General features: G+C 33.0%; 2 protein-coding genes across 6 annotated transcripts in view; both read right to left on the reverse strand.

Annotated features, from left to right (window-relative positions):
* Positions 1–9037, reverse strand: part of for (cGMP-dependent protein kinase for) — a 108662-nt gene extending 99625 nt beyond the window's left edge. The window contains exon 1 of the mRNA XM_089706126.1: positions 8678–9037. The gene's annotated coding sequence lies outside the window, so the exon portion shown is untranslated. The remainder of the gene's footprint in view (positions 1–8677) is intronic.
* Positions 9038–14127: 5090 nt separating this feature from the next.
* The window catches only part of LOC149481130 (long-chain-fatty-acid--CoA ligase 5), a 41468-nt gene continuing 31773 nt past the window's right edge, over positions 14128–23822 (reverse strand). For all 5 annotated transcript variants that reach the window (XM_089705552.1, XM_089705553.1, XM_089705550.1 and 2 more), the window contains 10 exons: positions 23567–23692; positions 23181–23380; positions 22679–22879; positions 21772–21989; positions 21460–21610; positions 19471–19581; positions 18948–19115; positions 17602–17745; positions 16114–16287; positions 14128–15692 (listed from right to left, as the gene is read on the reverse strand). In XM_089705552.1, coding sequence (XP_089561678.1) covers positions 15555–15692; positions 16114–16287; positions 17602–17745; positions 18948–19115; positions 19471–19581; positions 21460–21610; positions 21772–21989; positions 22679–22879; positions 23181–23380; positions 23567–23692 — 1631 coding nt within the window. In that variant the 3' untranslated portion in view covers positions 14128–15554. The remainder of the gene's footprint in view (positions 15693–16113; positions 16288–17601; positions 17746–18947; positions 19116–19470; positions 19582–21459; positions 21611–21771; positions 21990–22678; positions 22880–23180; positions 23381–23566; positions 23693–23822) is intronic.

The raw sequence follows: 23822 nt of genomic DNA on the forward strand, positions 1-23822 counted from the left end.
ATAGCAGATAATATTTGCGAAAACGTTGAGAGAATAAGCCTTAAGAACTCGGGAATATAATTTAACAATATCAACAGTTAATTAGATATATTACATATTATGTGCTATCATAAATTGTACTTACTACATGCTGAAAATTGTTGTCTCATAATTTCAAGAAAAATATTTGATCTTGATGATCAAGATGGTATGGAAAATCACTATCCAATATAGTGATTTAGTTTTTGTGTGTGAAAGTGAATATAGTGTACCATCCATACTAATATTATAAATGCGAAAGTTACTCTGTCTGTCTGTCTTTTACTCAATCACGCCTTAACTACTGAACCAATTTGCCTGAAATTTGGTATATAGAGATATTTTGATACCCGAGAAAGGACATAGGATAGGTTTTATCCCGGAAATCCTACGGGAACGGGTTTTTCTGTGAAAACGCGGGCGAAGCCGCGGGCGGAAAGCTAGTAGACCATAAAGTGCTTAATCGTTACAATTGCGAATGACTTAATCTTGTGTTCAAAAAACTATGGAAATAAAGTTGTTTACGTAAAGATTCAGTCAGAAGATGGAACTGTTAATTTTTTGTGTCCTTCTTGGTCTAGTGATTACAACTGTGCAGTTGTTGAACAAAAAATTGTCTCCGGTTCCTACTGCTTATAATGAATATTTAATTAATTGAAAATAAAATGTTGATGTGGTAAACCATACATAAGTTTTTCTGGGGGAAGGAAGGAAAAGAGAAGACACATTTTTTTCAGCGAGTTAGTCTATATGTCTATCAATGATTTTATCTGCACTTTATTATCTCCTTTTATTACATAAAGTTGTTTAATGTCTATGTTTTTACTTTTTATTACTCCAAAAATTGTCTAATATCTAAATAAATTCAAACAAAGAAAAGCGTAATCAGTTCTAAACATTGACCAACTTATCTATTTCTTTGTGTTCTTTCCGTAATTATAGCACTAATGCACCACTATTAACATCATCACGTGATAACAATTCGGTACTATAAGTATTATTGGATAACATTTATCACTCCTGTGATTTGTATTCACAGTTTATGACATACAATAACTTTCAATCATTCAATCCATACCCGATTTTGCAATTCGCATACAAAATCGAACGACAAAGGAGCACGTATTACAATTTCGCGGGTTGCCATTGAGAAATTACAACAATTTATGTACACATTACACACTTAAATAGCCAATAATGTCGGTTACATTCATAATGACCTGAATGCTAATAATATCGATGTTTTATTTCATATACTTTTGTGAATGTAAAGGTATCATACCTTTTTGGGAATTCCTGCAAAACGGCCTGTTCGGTGATCGGTCTGACTTTTACACGTTTTCTTCAAGAAATCGAATCAGCACTTTATTATATATTATGATCACCTAAATTATTATTATGTGTGTGGTAAATAGAAGATACATTTGCATCAATTTATATTATTCTTCAGTATCCTCTTTGTTAGATTGAGACCATTTTTATTCGCTAACAAATCTGATGAATCGTTATTCTCATATGGTACCACCAAAAAACGTAAAAAAATCTTTAAAATTAGCCTTGCACAAATCATGACGCACAGTTCTTCATTATATTTTCGGCAATAATGAATCACAAAGGAATTTAACAGTCTCTACGTATATAAACGATTTGCGTCACTTTTTCAAGATTTTGCCTTCACTGTACTATAATAATGTTAACATAAATAATGTTAGACAGGACAACGGTTACACGAAGACTCGAGAAAAAAAAACTTAATTTATGAGACTTACCGTTTCTTTAATTAAGATAGATTTATGCATAAATATTCAAGAAAACTAGATTTTACTAAATTGTGTTGATTGATTTTATTTAGTGACTATTTTTGTAGGTTTATAGGTTATTTTCAGTTCCATGGGAACGCTAAGATTCTAATTTATGTTAATACTTCGTCAATATATATAATCTTATATCTGCTCATTTTGCATACATTTACTGTTTTCTGTAGTATTTCCTAAGATCTAGACAATAAAAGAGTGCTTCCTTGTTTACAGAATTGACAGCATTTTCTTGTTCACATAATGTGACAAGTCGAGTTTTCTAGTCCACTTAAGTCTAGGAATATGTAATAGCATTAAAATTCGATTCACGATGATACCTCGAAGACCTAATACCTACGCAGATCACGTTTGCTGAAGAATTACATACATTTAGCAGAGCTACATTATTCATGACAAAACTCTGCCGCTATCGATAGGTACGTCGAAATTAGGTTATTTACAATTACTTATTGTGCAAAATTGTGGAGTTTCAATTTCAATTTTAAAATTCAAATAAATTTGGCCAAATTTCAAAGATAAAGATATATATATATATATAGATGAATTCTCTATTTTATATTATCTTGTATGACCATTATTGGCACTTCTTAAAAAATATGGAATATTTTCCTAATGCTAATAAATAATAATCCTCTCGATGTTTATCTTTAGCCTTATTTTAACGACATTAAAAGGATATTAGTGGAGTCTGTTTATTCCGTTTCCTTTACTTAATTTTGTGACCGATAACGAAAATAGATAATAACTTGTTCACACTATTTATCGATGTATCTATTAAGAGGCTCTGTGAATACGTATTAAAATTTAAAATGTATCTATACGTTGACAGTTTAATCACGTGTTTAAATCAGAAATAGGAAGAGTTATAGCCAAGTTGTTCTCGTTCAAAACCACTAGCCAGCGAAAATAGAAATAATTTAAGAGCCATCAATTTCAGTAATTACGTACATCGGACCTTGGATACATCTATGTGGAAAATTTAAGATCAACAACTGTCAAAAGATTCAAAGATACACACGAGGTAAGATAAGGGGTCGGGTGAAAACATGATTTTATGACGGCAGCAGATTTGAATGACTTTATCGCCCAAATGAAATAATCAGTTTCGGAAAATCCTTCTAACGTGATTTATTTAAAGAAACCTTTAAAACTAAAATAGAACAAAGGTCTTTAAGAAAAGATTTATAGAAGCATAAAATTGCTAGAAATTTAAGCTCGAACTTCGAGCGTACATGTATAAAGAATGGTGTTTACATCAGTATGATAATTATTTGCAATATTTTCTGTGTTGACCAAATGGTTGATAGTAATTAATTGGCGGAATTATGTGTAAGTTTCTCTAAATTATTCAATAGTAGATATCTTAAAATAACTGTAACGTACAGAAACCGGATCTATTTTTTCTACACTTTACATACATCTCACACATAATATTAAAAGGTGCTTAGTTTTTCTAATCGTTTTTATCATCAACTATCATGAGATTGACAAATATTGTGTGAAGGTACTTTTTTGTACAATCTTTTTGTTCGATTTCATTTTATTATATTTCAAACTTAAATAAATTTATAACATCATTGTTCGTATCGTTACATTTAACTCTAGTCAAGGCCATACATACAGTCACACATACACAGTCATTGTTAAATAGGTTTTAGAAATTTATACTTATTTAATTTTAATTTATAAAGCTGAAGAGTTTGTTTGTTTGTTTGAACGCGCTAATCTCAGTAACTATTGCTCAGATTTGAAAAATTCTTTCGGTGTTATCTAACACCCATTTATCGAGGAAGGCCTTTATTAAAGCCTTATAGGCTATAATATATGTATATCAATATTATCAATACGCTAACATCAACAGGAGCCGAGCCACGCGGGTGAAACCGCGAGGCGCAACTAGTTAGTAAAATAAATCGATCGTTAGTATTGAAATAAAATTTCTTTAGCCCTAAATACTTTTACGAAACGGCGAAATATCTGACATTGGCAAAATAATTCAATGAAATTGAGATAAAAACATATCGATTGTGATACGACTCAATAAAAAATCTGTAATCAGTAAACTAGGCCGATAAGTTGTTGTATCTATGTTTATATTTTATTGATAAGTCTCGTGACAGATAATATAATAACGTAATATTTTTGACAACTGATGTGCGTAATGTAGACTATAGTAGAGCCATTTTAATAGGCAACATTTGACAGTTCAACAAAATTCAACAACGTAACCTAGTAACGACGACATAGAATAAAATGATATTTCGTTTTGTTAGAACTGCACATTTGCTTAACTTTTTTCAATTACGATTATACATATTTATAATAATAATGACCGATACAAGTAATTTTAGGATTTCATTTTACTGATAAACCATTCTAAACATAATAAACAATTTCTGATTTAAAGAACTGACGTTGCTACAATTTTGTGTCAATAAACCTTTTTTCTTTTTAAATACCAGAGACGTTACTCTAAAAATCGAAATCTGACATCTAGAATCGAATGCATAGATTACTTGGGAATAAAAATCATAATAAATTATTGACATGTGTTTAAAGTTCGATTGATAAATGTTTCAAGTCCGTATCGATTAATTCACTTTAATCGATGTTTTTAAGCAGGTTACCACCCTACGAAGATAACAATGATAGACGTCAAATGTTGCCTATTAAATTGGCTCGACAATAGCAAATATACATAATAATTTTACTTTTTAGTAATGTTACTGACATTTCACAATTTTGTTAACTCTATGGTCAAGTGTTTCAAATGGGTATAATAGATTACAATCTTATTTCTGAACCCTTACTTACCTATGTAATAAATTATAATTTTTATAATTCATTTTGAATAAAATTTATATAGTTTTATAGATAGTGGCAATTGCTAATCCTCTAAATACTTTTCTAATAAATGTATATGAGAAAATGTAGAGTAACCAATAACATATAAAATGAATTACTTTTATAAACCTATGGGTATTAAAAAAGTAAATACAATTTAAACTTGTGAGACTGTATGTATTATTAGCTATTAATTGATAAAACTGAGTAAAACTTTATTAAGTGCGTAGTTTCAATAATACTGACGCAATTACGTATTTTTTTGCGTGATAAATAATGCTGTGATGAAATCTCATACATTTAAAAACACAAAATTAAGCTATTATTCATGTCTGAAAAATTACTCCTTTTTATTGTTTATCTAGGTTTATAAAGCAAATTCTGTACATTAGTTACAATAACTATTCATAAATTAAGGGTAGATATAAGAAAATAATCTTATTTAAATAGTGTACTTATTTTAGAAATATTGTCACTATAGAATGTAAGTTTACATGTTATAAAAAGAAATGTAACAAGACAATTTCACGGAAAAATTTGTAAAATATTTCGTCTCGTCTTCGTCTTCGTTAATATATAATAATAATTAATACAGGCGTAGGGATGTGACGACCCCATCGCCCCCGGATGGCATATCTATAATAGATATTCCAGCCGTGCAGTCAGTCACCCCGCAGGGCACCTTGTGGCGAGGTGTCGGGGAGTAGCGACCCCGCGGGAACCGAGCGCTCCCGGGGAAGGCCCCTGTCCTCACCTCTGGACTGCCCTGGTGGCAGTTCGGAGTGAACAATGACGAGGTTCAGGATCCCCCACCTCTGGCTTGCCTTTGTTGGCTGTCCAGAGTGGAGCCGCTAGAGCTATATGCTCGGGGGTGGAAGTGTCTAATGGCGTAATAGCGGGGAAACCCGCTCCGGGCCCTCGGGGCCGCGATTGTGAAACCGGTGTCGCACCTCTCTACACCCCTAGCCGTTCAGCTGATGTTGCCCCCTTGTTGCCATTCTCGGTAACCTTTTTGGGAGCCCATCGACCGAACTGGCGAGTCACCGTCTGCCATTATTTTCAATTTTTAATATTGAAAAGGCAGACGTCCATAGTCCCCATAGAACCAATATACCAGCCCATCTAACACCCCCTTCCATAACCCAGTTTTATTCATTTCCATTTTTCTGCAATAGTCCTACATTGGCCGTGGACTGCCCAGGGCTGTATCTCTATAGTGCAGTCATGGGCAGGCTGCGGCTGGTGTCCCACAACACATTAAATTCTCTAAAGGGCCTCTGCGTGTTGGACCTGTGTCCCCACGTAAGCCTTCCAAAGGACCGGGTATCTTCCTTCTGGTGGTACCCGTGTATTATGGAGAGAGACATAATAATTAATACCAAATAGTCCTACATGATACGATTGAGTCGTTCTTTCGAATAATAACGAAACTCAAACTATGATAAAGAGCAATACAATTATTTAAAAATCGGTGCAATACATCTATGACGATTTACTTCACATTTTTAAAGAAATAGAACGATAATTTTAAAGTTAAATCTCTTCACACTAAAGTAACTTTCACACTCTTCACTCTTCACGCTGTTTTTGTCTATTACTTAGGTACTGTTTAGCCCATTTCACACACTGCACTATTTCATAGAAAAAACTTTGCATAATACAGGATATATCACATCAGTAGGTAATTTGTTTACATATTATTATTTAGAAAATAGCATTTTTCCAACAATAGTGCATAATTGATTTGTAATGTATTTTTGTCATCGTTCATAGTTGGCTGACAGAATTAACAACAACCATGACAATTGAAATGTAGTGAATAACGAACAAAAGCAATTAATGCAAAAATGTATATAAGTCATTTATAAATAACATGTCGATAAACATTTAAATGAAATGTATTTTTAGAATATGTTTTTGTGACATATCAGATAACGATGACCGTTATTGACGAATTACACTATTTTTCTTATGCACTTACTTATTCTACTCTATCAAGTTCAATTTTCTATAGCAAAATTGTTATTAAAAATTAATATTAAACTTATTGAATTTTCTTTTTTACGTCATTATCATCGTATAAAATTAGATTAAACTTTAACAGTGAATAAAATTCAGTGCACCTCTTTTTTATCTTTTATCTGACCATTAGACTTAAAATGCTTAAAATCTGCAAACATAACCGATAGATAACAGAAATTAATTCAATTTATTTTTTTATTTATAACGTTTTATATTATTTAAATAATAAATGTATTCATCCAAAAACGCATTATAAAAGATACAGGATATCTACATTAAACTTATCTCAGTTAAAAGGTAGTGTGATAAAATATCGAGCTTTACCAAGGCTCTACATTCACACGTCGCGTATTATTATTTCAAACAAACTAGTTTTGAGTTTATTTCGTGTTTAGGAACTGTGTGTGAATTGTATCACCTACAAGTAAGATAAGATGCTATGGGAAAGTGATGTTTTAAAGATATGAATATGAAGCACGGATATGGTTAATTAAAAATAAATAAATCAGGCAAATCTTAATAGTTATTTTGATTTTAGCCGGTTGTCCCGTTATAAAAGATTATATTGCCTATGTTATTAGAGCGAGCGAGCGGATCTATTGGAGACAAAAACTGCAGGATGAAAACCCAAATACTCTACAGGATACCAAACCAAACCCAAACCCAAATTCTGATTAAGAAGGAGGATGAAATCATGCTAACACAAACTGATTATAAATAACATTTCACCGAAGAAACTTTATGTATTCTAATAAACACGTTACAGCCCTTAAATAGTATAATTAAGCAAGGAAGACACGAACTGTGTTAGTAAGTCCCATATTAAACTAACCACTAATTGGATCATCCTAAATTACGTTCAAAACAATAACAATAACGTGTACTATATTTCTTCTCACTTCCGTTGCGTTGTAGAGCGGATAGTCATGCACATTAATTTATATTGCCTTTTACGTAAATGGTTAGAGCTTGGCTTTTTCCACTTTTCTTTAAATAATGAAATGTGTAATGGCTTATTTATTGTTTAAATTGGAGGGAAATGTCAATAAGGACCAATAAATAATATGTTAATTAATTCTTAAAATATATTATATGTCTAGTTTCCAAATTTCTCGTCTATTTATACGCATTATATTATTTTTTATTTGGGGCAAAATATTAAATAAGCTAATGAAAATGTACTTTTGAACACACTGGAATAATACAATCTTTTTGTCTCTTCATTTTGATTGCATTGAATTGAATTGAAATTATAATAAAGATATTATAACTTGTATGCAAATGCATATAATAATATGTGCAGCTATGCTCAGATATCGCGCTAAAATAGTTATAAATGCTTGAGATCTTAATTTCAGTCATCGGTTCGCTTTACAATCTATTCCATTCTCTTTTATCCTTTGATATAGGTATATAACTACTTAGGTAATCGATATGTATAACACTCAATGCATACGTAATGCATTCAGCATGAAAAACTGTTATAAATATTCGGTATCGGTACATTATTACGTTGTTTAAAAAATAATTATCTGTGGCCATTACAACATATATTTTGTAAGCTACTTATTAAATTTGTCTTATAGCCACTTTCTTTGATAAGAAGTTATACAAAAATAGCTCATTGTTTTGCTTCTCAATTGTAGCACGGGAACTGAGCGTGATTGTCACTTTTACTCATGCAAGAGCACTGCGATATAAACATTCAACAATTAATTATCCAAGTTAAAGTAAACTGCTGATTAACGTAACCGCCATTACTGAGCAAGCTATTTTTAGAATACGCACAGACATCACGGCTTTGTCTGCTGTTTAAATGACTTTTGTCAGTATAAAATTGTATTTGAGTTGTCTTTTATATAGGTACCTAATGTTGTGTGCATACTATGTATGCACTATGCAAATGTGTACAGAAAAACACCCACGTTCCCAGCCGATAAGAGGAAGAACCCGGCTCATAAATGAAGTTTACTTACGAATATCGTTTCGAGTCGGTCTCAACATTTTCCAAACAGCCATTTTCCACAAAAATAGTCACATTGAGGTTATAAAGCGGTTGTCACATCGTTTTGACAGGTGACGTACGATAACACCGCCACCTGCACGCATGCCCTTGCACGCGCGGGGCACAGAACACAGGCAGGTATGTGATTGTGTTCAAATGGCATAGTTTAGGGAACAGAGAGGAGCGCGTCGGCCAGCAGAGCGCGGCCAATGAACGGCACGGCTTCAAGGTCACCGGGAGGGAACCGGCGGAGCGCGACGCCGCTAGAGGGCACGCGGCAGATACGAGTAGCTACCTCGCTGCCCGTATGGCAACTAAACTAAACAGCACGAAGCTGCTCCCTGGCGTGATGCGCCGATAAGCGGTAAAAGGTATAAATAAAAACGCCGCGTTGTGAATATGAATGAATACGCAACATATATACTTCACGTCATTTGTCCATCATAGTTTTATACTTTTCTAGAAGGACAAAGGGATAAGTGAGTATATCGATTTATACAAACTATCATACTTAACAATTGCATTAGAATTTATTTGTTTTCTAGGAACCTTTCAAAAATAATCCTCACTCATAAATAAGGATTTTAATTATTAGATAGGTAATATAAGAATACACGTAAATGTATTATGTTGTTATCGGAAGGGTTTAAAATCACTATGCAGAATTATTTATATAATTGGTATCTATATAACACTAGGTTAGATAACTATGTATATTATGATAATACATATGTAACATCATGCCAAATCTATGCCAATATATTTGTTTACACACAGCAAACATTATAAATTACAATTAGTATCAAAGTACGAATTATTATAATATTACCTACTCTTTATTTAATAGGACGTTTTAAAGTAGTTTGTACCACGAAGAATCTCTTATCAATAATAATAATTTATGTGAGTTAATTTAAAATATACTTTGAATCCTGGGTATTTTTTATATTTTACCGCCCTTATTTGAATAGAAATGTTTGTCTTTAATATTTTAAAAGTTAGAGGTTTGTAAAAATAGTAGTAGCTCATACAAAATATGAAATATATAATTCATTCTGCTAGTCGATACTAGATGGCGCAAGTGAGTGTAATGTAGAGCCAATGTAGAGTCAAATTTTAAATTATTTTTGATACAATTTAATTGAAATTCGTTAAAAATAGAGGCTTTCGTACACTAAATATAATACAATTATATTATTGTTAAAAGTATATACTAACTTTTGAAAGAAATAAATAAGTTTTATAGGAAACGTTTGTATTATCATAAAAATCATAATCTTAATCTTAATCTTAATACTATTATAAAGGCGGAAGTTTGTATGGATGTATGGATGTATGGATGTATGGATGTATGGATGTTTGTTACTCTTTCACGTAAAAACTACTGAACCGATTACAATGAAATTTAGCACACAGATAGAGGGTAACTTGGATTAACACATAGGATAGGTTTTATCCCGGAAATCCCACGGGAACGGGAACTATGCGGGTTTTCCTTTGAAAACGCGGGCGAAGCCGCGGGCGGAAATCTAGTAGTATCATAAAATAATATATAATCATAGTACATAAAAATAGTACTTAAAAGTAAAAAGTAATCAATAAGATGTAAAATAGAAAAATAATAAATTATTCTTCTTATAAAAAATTATAATTATGAATCCAATATGTTATTTTATAATTTCAATATGACATTTTCAACTTTCTACATAATAACCTTTCCTTTATTTTTAAATGAATAAAAATAAATTTTTACTATCCTACCTGATTAATGTCAAATAACTAACTAATAAAAAGATACAAAGATGTTTTTAAATGAGTGAGAGAGTGTGAGTTATTGCACAGTATTATATATTTGCTTATTCATACAAAACATGCATAAAATAAGTGAGTACTTATTGGACTCTAGGCACTACTCACTAGGTATGTTATCATTTGTACTAGAACATCATACTTGTATAGTTTACTAGCTTTCCACCCGCAGCTTCGCCCGCGCCGTCAAAGAAAAACCCGCATAGTTCCCGTTCCCGTGGGATTTCCGGGATAAAACCTATCCTATGTCCCGGGGTAAAAAGTAGCCTATGTCCTTTCTCGGGTGTCAAAATATCTCTATACAAAATTTCATGCAAATTGGTTCAGTAGTTAAGGCGTGATTGAGTAACAGACAGACAGACAGAGTTACTTTCGCATTTATAATATTAGTATGGATACCAAGTTCAATTAATGAGAAAACTGTTTAATTTTGATGACTAAATTTTCACCCGATGCAACACTTGTGCGAGCGTATACAACACCAAGGTTTTGCCTAAAATACATTAGATTTTAGCGTAGTTCACTGTCAACTTCGATTGACCTTCAAAAAGCTTTAACCTATATTCGTTCCGAGGTCTAGGTGAAGACAATTTTATTCAATATATCGTGATTGCATGATTCACGGTATGAAAATAGCGGTCGATTATGAAGATTATTTTCTGAGGGCTATCCAAATAGCATCTTCCTCGTTCGACGGATGCTGTGGAGTTCCTCTTGCGTAATCTGTCAATTGTTTTTATAATCTAATACAATATAACACTTCTGTCTGTGTATATGAAATTTCAAGAGCGTCTCATTTCTTACCTAAGATCATCATCACTACATAGTATAAAACAAAGTCGCTTTCTCTGTCCCTATGTCCCTTTGTACGCTTAAATCTTTGAAACTACGCAACGGATTTTGATGCGGTTTTTTTAATAGATAGAGTAATTCAAGTGGAAGGTTTATATATATAATAACATCCATTAAATAGTGGAGAAGTACTGTTTTTTTCGACGTTTCCAATGTGATGTCGTAAAAAATTACATTTTTTCCGCTTACATTGCAAACGCAGGCTGAACCCTACGAGTTTTATCAAAATAATGTACTAAGTATTATACACATTGAAAAGGTCTATAGAAAAGTCCGCGATGGTATATGTCTATCTCTTAGGGATAACCCACAATAACTTTTTTTTGTCATTTACTTTTTACGACAAATAATGGCTAATTTTCGAAGCGATTTTAACCAATACAGCATTAATCCTTAACCAATTAAATACCTTGAATACATTGTTCATTTAATATAGATCTATATGGCCCTTTACACCGTATGATTTAAGTGAATATTTTCGAAGATATTACAGATTTAAAAATTGCGGGACGTAGCGTTTACCGCCTACCGGCCGGCCGTCTGGTGCGGGTCGCTATGTTTTTATATACAACGTTTACAGTTTTTCTGTAGTGTATTTAGTATCAGCATTGCACCCGTGCGAAGCCGGGGCGGGTCGCTAGTATTTTATGAAGAAAGAATGTATTCGAATAGGAGAGAACTTACTAACACTTGATAATAGTGTTTAAAATTTTGTAAATAAATCATTAAATAAGATAATATTGTGTTAAAACTCAACTTAAGTTGGAATTATGAAAAATGTTTCAAATAATCCTCCCCCCCCCTCTTCGTTTTGAAATGTATTTTACATAATTATCTTAAATCGTACTTTTTAAAAAATTATTTTGCTTCATAGATCGAACTCTATATTATACAGGGTGTCCCAAAAAGTAGTGATGAACGGAAGCTGGGAGGTAGAGGACCTAGAGAGCTATCCGAATCACCCCCATGTATGTTATGCGATTTTTCGTATTTTCGGAGTTATGACATTTTTTTCAATTTTTCATCTATCGCTGAGTACGATGAGATTTTTATTTATGGTGACGTGACTTATTGCGCTAGATGCTTGATTTTTTTTTGTGTGGTAAGCTGAAAGATAGGCCAATTCAGTATGGTAACATTTACTATCGTTAGATCTTCGAATGGAATAAAAAAAGAATTAAATGCCAAGAAAGATAAAATTACCCAGTATGTTCACAACTTCAAGGGCCCATAAAAAAATAAAATCACATAAAAAAAGTTTTCCATTTGGCTTTTAAAAACTCGCTCTATCTATCAGGTAGCTACCCTAAAAATTTCATTTTATTATTCAGAAGGCTTCAATCGAAAAATTGAAATCTAAATGTGGTAAGTGCAAAAATTTTATTAACATGATGATCATTAAAACCAAATTAAAACCCATAAATAGGTGTTTAATTACCAGAAATTTTTAAAATAACCCCGCTGTTGCTCAATGCAAGTGCGACATCACCGTAAAAAGTTGTCTTTTAAATGTCTGAATGCCCTTTTATCATTTTTAATGGTTTCTTCTGCTACTATGAATTTCCGGGTTATTTCGTCCAAATTGTAGCATTCTCTCAAGTAGCCGAGGTCTTTTTAGTATCCCCATTGAAACAAATCAATGGGGTTTAGGTCGAGGGACCGTGCAGGCCAGGCTTTAAGGCAGGCGTCACCAGCGCATGCGCAGGCTGCAACGACCAATCCATCTTTCAGGGTATCTTTGCCCTTTAGCCTGGCCTCGACGGTCCCCGGACATAAACCCTATTGATTTTTTTCCGTGGGGATACTACAAAGACGAGAGACTGCCACAATTTGAACGAAATAACCTGGAAATTCATAGTAGCAGAAGAAACCATTAAAAATGATAAAAGGGCATTCAGACATTTAAAAGACAACTTTTTACGGTGATGTCGCACTTGCACTGAGCAATAGCGGGGTCATTTTAAAAATTTCTGGTAATTAAACACCTTGTTATTGGTTTTAATTTGTTTTTATTAATCATCATGTTAATTCAATTTTTGCACTTACCTCATTTAGATTTCAATTTTTCGATTGAAGCCTTCTGAATAATAAAATGAAATTTTCAGGGTAGCTACCTGATAGATAGAGCAAGTTTTTAAAAGCCAAATGGAAAACTTTTTTTATGTGATTTTATTTTTTTACGGGCCCTTGAAGTGGAGAACATACTGGGTAATTTTATCTTTCTTGGCATTTTAATTCTTTTTTTTATTCCATTCAAAGATCTAACGATAGTAAATGTTACCATACTGAATTGGCCTATCTTTCAGCTTAGCACACAAAAAAAATCAAGCACCTTCCGCAATAATTGACGTCACCATGAGTGAAAATATCACCGTACTCGGCGATAGGTGAAAAATTGAAAAAAACGTCATAACTCCGAAAATACGAAAAATCGCATAACATACATGGGGGTGATTCGGATAGCCCTTTAGGTCCTCTACCTCCCAGCTTCCGTTCATCACTACTTTTTGGGACACCCTGTATAGTATTTGCAGTCTCAATAGTTTTTTTATGGCATGAATTCTATTTTTCAGATATATTTCTATATTTATAATTGCTATTGGTTCATTTTATTTATGGTAATATCTCATCTAAATCTAAATAGAGCAGTGATGAAGCCAATATTTTTAACAAATATGAAAAAAAAATGGTAGAGTTAGTTTGTTATAAACATTGGTTAAACAGATTGCAACTTAAGGGCATTTAAATAAAATGACCATATTTTCATCAAGAATTTTATTTAAAAATAAATTATTGTAGTACATCTTGCACCAATAACAACAAAATTTTGGTAAAGACAACATGAATCCGCAACATTCGCTCAAAGCTTGAATCATCTTAATAAAATATAGAGAGTACAAAATTATCTACAAGTGTGACCGATTTTACTAATTAGAAATCGTCTATCGCTAATGCAGTAAATCATGGACATAACACACTGGGCCTATTCATAAAAATATCATAAAATCGAAAGAAAACTTCGTCCAGAATTAGACACAAAGACTTGAATTGAAAAATATTTTTATCAACAGGTCCCATTACAGAGATTCATCCTCTAGTTCAGTAGTAAACACACAAAACTGTAAAATAAACAAGTAATACCAAAAAACAATTACTTAAGGGCCGATGTTTCAATGCTTGGATAAAACTTATTCGTCGAATAATGTGTAAAACTACCATTTTAAAAACGTATTCTAATTGCCCGTATTTGACAGTTTACGTGACATTTTAATATTATCGTGTAATACTTTATTGGACGGATAAGTTTTATCCAAGCATTGAAAGATCGGCCCTAAAAAAATAGCAGCTCGTAAGCTCATTATAGTTTCAGCCACACAACAAAACACACGTATTCATGAGTTAACTTTAAACGTGTTGTTTGATCCAACTTGTCAAACAAAACTCCAGGTATAAAACCAAATAGTTGATCATCAAGAAACGTATATTAATCTTTCAATATAATACTTATACCATTCCTCTATCTTTTCAAAACCAATAGGCACTATTATTCAAACGTGTTGCAAAATATTTCCTAGCCGTTCACTCAAGACAGTAACTAATTGCGTTTGCTCAACCATTTCTCTTGCGTAATTCTAGATGTGCTATCACAAAAGATTTACGACCATTTTCATTTAGTGATTATTAATTGAAAGCCTCGAATACGGTATCAGATCAAAAGGTCAGCGTTGTTTTCATTTATGCAACTACTTATATTAATGCGTTTATTGCTATGCTCGCCTATTCAACATTACCTAACGATTTAGTAGAAATTTGTCAAACTATAATAATATAAAGGCGAATACAATGTGCAATCATATAATTGACTGTCAGAGAAACGACTCGTTTCTTATTGCTTAAAGTAATGTTGAAAATTATCACCATCGTAATATCGTTATATATTTTGACTATATTATTATACTGATAGCAGCCATAAATTACGAATGAGAACTTTCTTGTCAAAAATTTGTTTATTATCCAAAATTATTACAATCATTCAATTATTATTGTATCACTTGCGTGCACTTTTCTTAACCTTTCCTAGAAGTTAGTATTTTTGTTCTTTCTTCTAAACGTCACTTCTTTTTAACACTAATTTCATCGTAAATCATTGTTTTCTCCAATGATGCTATTTACAGGAAAAGCTACAGCTATTCAAGCTGTTTGTACATGTCCTCGATCTGCGGCTTGAAGTAGCTCTTGATTTCAGGTCGTTTCGCTTTGAGTGTGGGCGTCAGAAGACCATTCTGTACGGAGAATGGGTCCGGATGCAAGTAGATGTCTTTGACCTGGACAAAAATGAACACAAATTTAGTATTGATTTTTATTTCTTTGTATAGAAGAGAGGTGGTGACGGCTCTACCACAGCTCTACACTGCAATTCAGTAGGTGATGACTGCAAAAGCTTTGTACTTATAAAGAAAGCTTTCTTGGACATAATTATAACAATTAAAGAACATAAAATAAATATAAGTTACTGTTATCAAAGAGTACTGCCTAATATTACTCCAATTGTAGGAACAAAAATATCGATAAAAGAGTCTTCTGACTTTTCTTGATATCATTAAAATCATTAAATTTTTCTAATCAAAAACAACACTAACTTTCTTATATAATATCACTTTCTAAACACGTCATGGTTAATACCATTGTATACTAAACATCAATTTTAAAAGACAGCACAAACTCCTATATTCATCTCTTTCCCACCTGTTCAAATGTCTTCAGACCCGCCTGCCGTCCCCACTGCAACATGTCTTCGAGGATCATCTTCTTTATTTTTTCGTTCTCACATAGTGCTGAGAAAGTGCCCTTGATACCGTTCTCTAGAGCCCAGCACTTGACCACGTCGACGTCAGGAACAACCACCGCTACGATACACGACTGCAATAAAAACAATAACAATAAAAAATGTGAGGGAATTTTAAATACAAAATGCAATAATGCCGACTTTTTAACCGACATCATTTCAACCAACAAACAATTGAGGAGGTTCTCAAGTCGATATATTATTATGTATTATGTACATTATATCTACGAGATACAGAATAGCTGACTCAGAACTCTGGCATCGTTTAAATAATAAATCTGTTTCTACGACCTTTGTGTATAAATGTTATTCCAGAGCGGGTTTAAGACGTACCTTTGTATCATAATTTGTAAAGATTTCAAACAGATAAGGGTTTACTTCAATAACACACATTCATGTATTATTAATAACATTCTTCATTCTCATAAACAGGCGAATTTGATTGATTAATAATAATATTATATTACGTTTATTTATTACCTTTCTCTAAGGACTTCTGATTCATACCGTTTTATTTGGTAAGTTTACGACACGCGTGATTTTATACCGACATAAAACAAACATGATATTGCTTTCATGAAAGTACGTTGGTTTTTACGATTATTAACTATCCGCTGCTCTCGATTTATGTTCTCGTTAAATTATTGCTTTTTTCGAGGTGAAGTATAATGATTTATGTTTATTTCGATTTCGCTATATACTCACATTTATACACGCATAAAACTTGGTTCTATAAACATTAAATTTTATGGGTGTATACTGTTTACTACATGTTGTTTTATTACACAAGATTAAGTAAATATAAAAATAATTTTGCTGTTTTTACAAAAATATGTTATTAGCTGATAAGCAAATAAGAGTTCGCATATTTCACTTATGAATTACTAGCTTTTCGCCCGCGGCTTCGCCCGCGTTTTCAAAGAAAAATCCGTATAGTTCCCGTCCCCGTGGGATTTTCGGGATATCCTATGTGTTAATCTAAGTTACCCTCTATATGTGTGCTAAATTTCATTGTAATCGATTCAGTAGTATTTGCGTGAATGAGTAACAAACTCACACATACACAATTACACATCTTCATAAACTTTCGCATTTATAATATTAGTAGGAAGCCAAATTAGTGCTACACAAATGATTTCCATCTGGATCATAACTAATATTACAAATGTGATAGTGACTCTGTCTGTTTCTTCTACGCGCCTCAACCACTCAACCAATTTGGATTAAATTTTGTACAGAGATGACTTGAGACCTGAGAAAGTATACCTACATAGGCTAGGGTTTATCGAGGAAATCCCAAGAGAAAGGGAACTATGCGGGTTTTTCTTTGACAACGCAGACGAAGCCGCCAAAAAGCTATTGGTAAATAAATTAAAACATGAAATTACCTTCAAAGATTCTCCGTGTACGAAAACTTGTTCCACGTACTGACTTCTAATGTAAATGTTTTCTATTTTCTCGGGCACAATATATTCGCCTTGCGATAGTTTGAAAATGTGTTTTCTTCTGTCGATAATCTTTAACGTGCCATTCTGGAAAAAAATAAAGACTAAAATAAAATTTAAATGCATAAAAGTTCGTTTACACACAAATATTGGATTGTAATTATTAATACTTATTATATTCGAAAATATAATACGAATATAATTATGCAGAAGTAATTTATGACGCAGTTAATATAATTTAAATTGCTAATTTTATTATTAAAGAATAAGATATAAGTGTATTGCCTTCTTACACGTGGATTTGATAATATCTGATAATTATTATTATGCTATTGGCCGATTGCGTTATTCATTCTAAAAATATAAATTATTGCTGTGAATTTGGAAATTTGAATTCATTATTATTATAATATTTTCAGTCACAACTTGGAAATTTTAATTCATTATTTATAGGTATACGAGCAAAAATTGTAAGTCATTAATCTGTACTAATATTATAAAGCTGAAAAGTTTGTTTGTTTGTTTGAACGCGCTAATATCAGAATCTACTGGTCCGATTGGAAAAATTCTTTCGGTGATAGATAGCACATTTATTTTATCGAGGAACACTGCGGGTAAAAACGCATTACTAGCTGAGCCCACAGCTAGTAAAATATTAGTTTAAAACGATTTAAATATTATGTATGTGGAGATATTTGTAGTGTATTACTAACCAATTTGGCCAATATCTTGCATAGAAACATGATTTGGTAGTTGGAGCGCTTGCATAAAAAGCTCACAAAATATTCGCTTTTTAGCTTTATGTTATAAAATAGGCGCTAACGAAATTTGCATTTTATCGTTATGTAGGTAACAATTTATCGTAATGTTACAATGCGGGTTCAACTAAGCAGTACAACTTGTTTAGAAATACAAGAGTTACAAAGGTTTTAATTAAAGCATAAATATTATAGGCAGGTAATGTATTACTGTGACATGTAATTTTAAATTCGGTAGCTATGTTTTCTTGCCCCTTCTCAACTTCTTTCGGTTGATAATGGAGCAGTTTTTACGACTTAATATGAATTTGATATAATCTTAGAAACACACAATATGATTCCAATTCCATTGTGAAAATCCAATAAAACGTAAAATACAAACTCGCACGGAAAATATTAACCATAAAAATAATTGATACTATTATACCTTCTATCTAGTTTTGTCAACATTAAAAATAAATCTTCGCAGCACTATAGTATTTTTCACATTTCTGTACAATATGCATTATAAGTAAAACAATCGAAACTCACAGGTAGCCACTTCCCAATATCGCCCGTATGGTGCCACCCGTTGTGGTCGATGACCTCCCTCGTCTTCTCCGGCTCTTTGAAGTACCCCTTGAAGACGTTGGCTCCCTGCACGCAGATCTCGCCCTGGCCCTGCGCCGCGTAATACTCCATCTCCGGGACGTCCACTAACTGGAATGTTTGAAGAGATTGGTTAGTTTAAAATACTCTTTTTAGGTTTGAGGCTAATAAAAAAGTTCTTTATGATAGTAAATACTTTTATATCTTTGTTTGGAATTGAAATTCTTATAAGGAAAGAAGTCTTGACTATCTTTGCAGGGTGTGGAGCAAATGCATATTAAGACTGTTCAATTCACTGTATGTTGGATTTCAGTTGATCGTTTGTAATAGTTTGTTCCCAAAAATTGAAGAAGTAACCATAGCAACAAGAAGTACAAGACAAGCAAAGAACTGTCCACATACATTTGAAGGAATCCTCTAGTTAAAAACACTTTATTTTACCAACTTAATATACATAAATCTGTACCTTCACTTTACAACAAGCGACGGGAGGCCCGACGTGCTCCGGCACATGGTCGCCCTGTACCGTCAGAGTCACCGGCGCAGTGCACTCCGTCTGACCGTAGCCCTCTACGATCTGGGAACAATCATTCATAAGCCATTGAAAAAAAAAATTACAACATATTGTCATTATGACTATGAGAGGTAAATGTAAGGAAAACGCTAAATTTAATTGGTTTTGTAAGCTCTTTTCGCTTCTATTATTGTCTGTTATTGTCTTTTAAGCACCATCGAGGACTAGGACGCACATTACGTGAGTCATATTACCTACAAATGTTATTAATACAAATATTTTACATGGAAAATATTGCTGTAACTATAAATAACAAAAATATCTTCATTCAAGATCAAAGTAGAAAATGAAGGAGATCATTAAGTAATGAGTATTAATATGACACAAAGCTATAAAGTGGAAAGCCACCTTCAATTGGTATTTCTATACAAATATTATAAAGAGGAAAGGTTTGATTTTTTGTTTGTTTGTTTGTTTGTATGAATTGAATAGGCTCCGAAACTACTTGGCAGATTTGAAAAATTCTTTCACTGTTGGAAAGCTACATCATTTCTGAGTGACATAGGCTAGGTTTTATCCCGGAAATCCCACGGGAACGGGAACTATGCGGGTTTTTTTTTGAAAACGCGGGCGAAGCCGCAGGCGGAAAGCTAGTAATCTATAAAATTGAAGAGCGGAAATTCTATCAACAAACAGTTCTAGCTTACAAATTGAGTTAAATTCCTAGTATTTAAAACGGCATTAAAGTATGAATCACTGAATATTATTCACAAATTATAAGCCACATCTGGTATCTGGCATATCCAAAATAAACATCGGAAATGAAGAGCATTGCCAGTTATTTTCTGATAAAACACATAACGACGAATACTCGAAAATACTTCGACGTAGCCTTGGTGGTATTCATAAATATTATTATAGAAAATATCATACAAATGAACTACGTTAGTGACGAATCTGTTCCAAAATTACACTCTAGTTCCGCGTATGAGGGCCGATGATTGAATATTGATGCATCTATTAGCGAATACACTTTGATCTTTCTGAATAAGATATTTCACTTTTGACGTTAATGCGTCTATCAGTGCGGTATTTTCGTATTCGAGTTGTTGGAATGCTAATGTATGAGGGATGTGTTATAAAATGCTCTACAAAAGACTCAATATTTGCTCGTGTAAACATTTTTACAGACAATAAATAATATACTTTATAGTAGAAAATATGATTTCAAATTATTCCATTAATTACTGTATTCCTGATTCCAGATTCCTGAAGTTAGAATGTTTATAAATTGGTAATATGTATAGAAAATAACATGACTTTTTTCAGATCAAAATCTTTCCGCGTTAATACTAACCTTATAGAACTCAATCTCTTCTCCTTCACTACCAATAAAAGGCACATATTATTTCTAATTGTTAAACTAACAATGCTGCAACTGAACGAACGTAACACGAAATGACTATTCACTACATTTTGACTATAAAATTAATATAGTAGTTATAATAAAACTGCATCTTGACGGCGTCAAACTATGTGTTACAATTTTTTTTACTACTTTAATTACCAAATACATAAGCATCGTGCAAACGTGGAACATTTCTTATCAAAATCACAAAAAATACAGCTTCTCAATGTACCTAAACAACAAAACGTGACGAATCGCATCATGCAAATATTACCCGCCTATAATATCACCAAAATGCAACTTTTACGTGAACAAGCTGTTTATTCCAAAGTCTTAATACTAGTTTATGTTATAGCTGTCGCAGTTATACGCATTGCTCTGCTCCTATTGGTCTTAGCGTTCTGATATATTGTCTGTGTTAATCAAAGTTACTCTCTATGTACCAGATTTCATAAAAATCGGTTCAGCAGTTTTTGCGTGAAGGAGTAACAAACAAACTTTCGCATTTATAATATAAGTAGGATTATAATTACCAAACATCCAAGCGCGCATCTTGCGAACGTGAGCACGTTGCCTGCTAGCGGCGCAGAGCCGACCACCATGATGCGCAGTCTGCCGCCCATGCCCTCGCGCACCTTGCGGAACACCAGCTTGTCCCATACGGAATCTGACCGGATTATACCTCTGGCGAACGGTGAAAGGATGTATGAATTACTATGTATAGGGAGTTAAAATCGTATCTATATATGTATATACGATTATAATTTTAAAAATAAAACTAGATAACAGCAACATCAAAATCGATAAGTCATAGTTAAGTATTAATATAAAATAATATATATTACCTCTTCAGTTCTGATTCCTTTGCTGACAAAGCCATATTGAAGAGCAGTTTCTTAATTTTCGAACCGGAAATTTCACTTTGCGCTTTATCATATAGCCTGTTTAATAATCTCGGTACTGCCGGCATCATCGTTGGTTTGAGAGCACTCAAGTCATCTGCCAATCTTCTGATGTCCCCGCTGTAGAAACCAACCGCTCCTCCAACCATGTATAGAGCGTTCTGAAATTTAAGAAATCAAACCATTTGTTTCAATGCTCTTCATATAAACATCCTCTTTTTTCATCATGTGTTTTACTATTTCAAGACATTGAAACATTCATTACATTCCTTTAATATTAATGTTTTCAATTTACATTGATTTAAGGTAATTTGTTAGGAGCATGTTTGATTTCCTAGGTGATACAGGAACAACAAACACAAACGGGTGGGCGTAAACTATTTAACAGAACGGGAAACTCGCGCGCCATCAGTCACTGTCACAACATTAGAAAGCTAATTCGGTTCTGCGGCTGGTTACTTAGATTTATTAAATTGTGTAGTGCCGATGGGATAATTTATCTGTCATACTTATGAAAGACGATAAGTTTCTATGGAATGATTGATTACATCGGGAATCTACATATACTTGAGAATATTATGTCGTCTTTACTTCGCGGTAACATGGATGATGTATTGCTAACTTCCTGAGTGGACTGGTAATGATCACAATGTTCATCATGTTATGAACACCAGATGTACCGATTGCATTTGATAACACTGACTGTAACTACTCTTTTCCTATTCTCTTATCTCAAAACTAATCGTCCATTTAATAATTAATTCTATATCTGTCACAGACAGAACATACTTGTCGTATTGAACAAGGATTTGTTTCTAACATTTTTCTTTTTGTTCTAGAAAGTTCTCACCTCACAACACCGCTCGAGCATGTGCGCGAGTGGCAGGAAGGAGATCATGACGTCGTGCTTGGTCGGCCGGTGCTCGCCCAGCTGCATCGTCACGCTGCACAGGGAGGCTACCACGTTCTCGTGTGTCAACATGACGCCTTTGGGCATTCCCGTTGTGCCTGATGTGTAGCAGATTGTACATAGACTCTCTGGTTGGGGAGGCTGAAAATAAATTAACATATGATAAAATAAAATATTAAAATTCTATTTTGATTATAATCACGTGATAAAAGTGGTCGTGTTATTCATCAACTGCCCAATCAGTTTATAGATTATCATATTATTATTAACTTTATAAACCCATTCATTAAAATTTTACACAACGTTTACATTTTGAAAGTTCACACAATGCATACTTTTCCATCCCTTGCTCGAGAACAACCTGACTCTGTTAACCCATTAAATATTACACATTCGTGACTCAACTAAACTCAACTAAAACAAATTGTAAGCACCAACTCACAATGCACGGGTGATCTTTCTGCGCTCCCAGTATTTCCACATCGCTGAACTTTAGGATTTCCACACCGCGACTCCGTGCTCTTTGGTGTGTTGACGGCGACACTTCCTTTATTGTGATCAGCTTGCGGAGGCATTTCGGCGACTGATCGAGTAGTAAATTCGCTTTCTTGTCGTCTTCACATACAACTATTGACATTTCAGCTGAAATACACGAAAGATATATTATTATTTTATTCTTCAAAATACATTTTTTTAGTCTACGCTTAAGTTTCTTTTTATATCATAATATGTAATTTTATATAATAGCAATTAATTAACTTTTAAATATATTTATTATTCTGGACATATATTAAAATCATTGTAAATTATTGTAACAAAAATACTTACTTTGATTAATAATGAAGGCACATGCGTTGGCTCCTAGTGTATCGTATAACGGTACTATGATCATTGAATAGCAGTAAGCAGCCTGTTCTGTCATGATCCACTCTGGACAATTTTGGGCGTATATACCTGAAAACAAAAACAAACCATAAATGCCGTAAAACATCGCACCCAAATGGCAATGAGCGGTAAATATTGGAAAATATCGTGGATAATAAACGTCAATTTCATTGAAAATATTATCACAACGTATTTTAAT

This window comes from Colias philodice, chromosome 17 (assembly GCF_061535455.1).
Source record: "Colias philodice isolate Cphi_HAF_F1 chromosome 17, ilColPhil1 Martin Lab GWU primary, whole genome shotgun sequence".
NCBI lineage: Eukaryota > Metazoa > Arthropoda > Insecta > Lepidoptera > Pieridae > Colias > Colias philodice.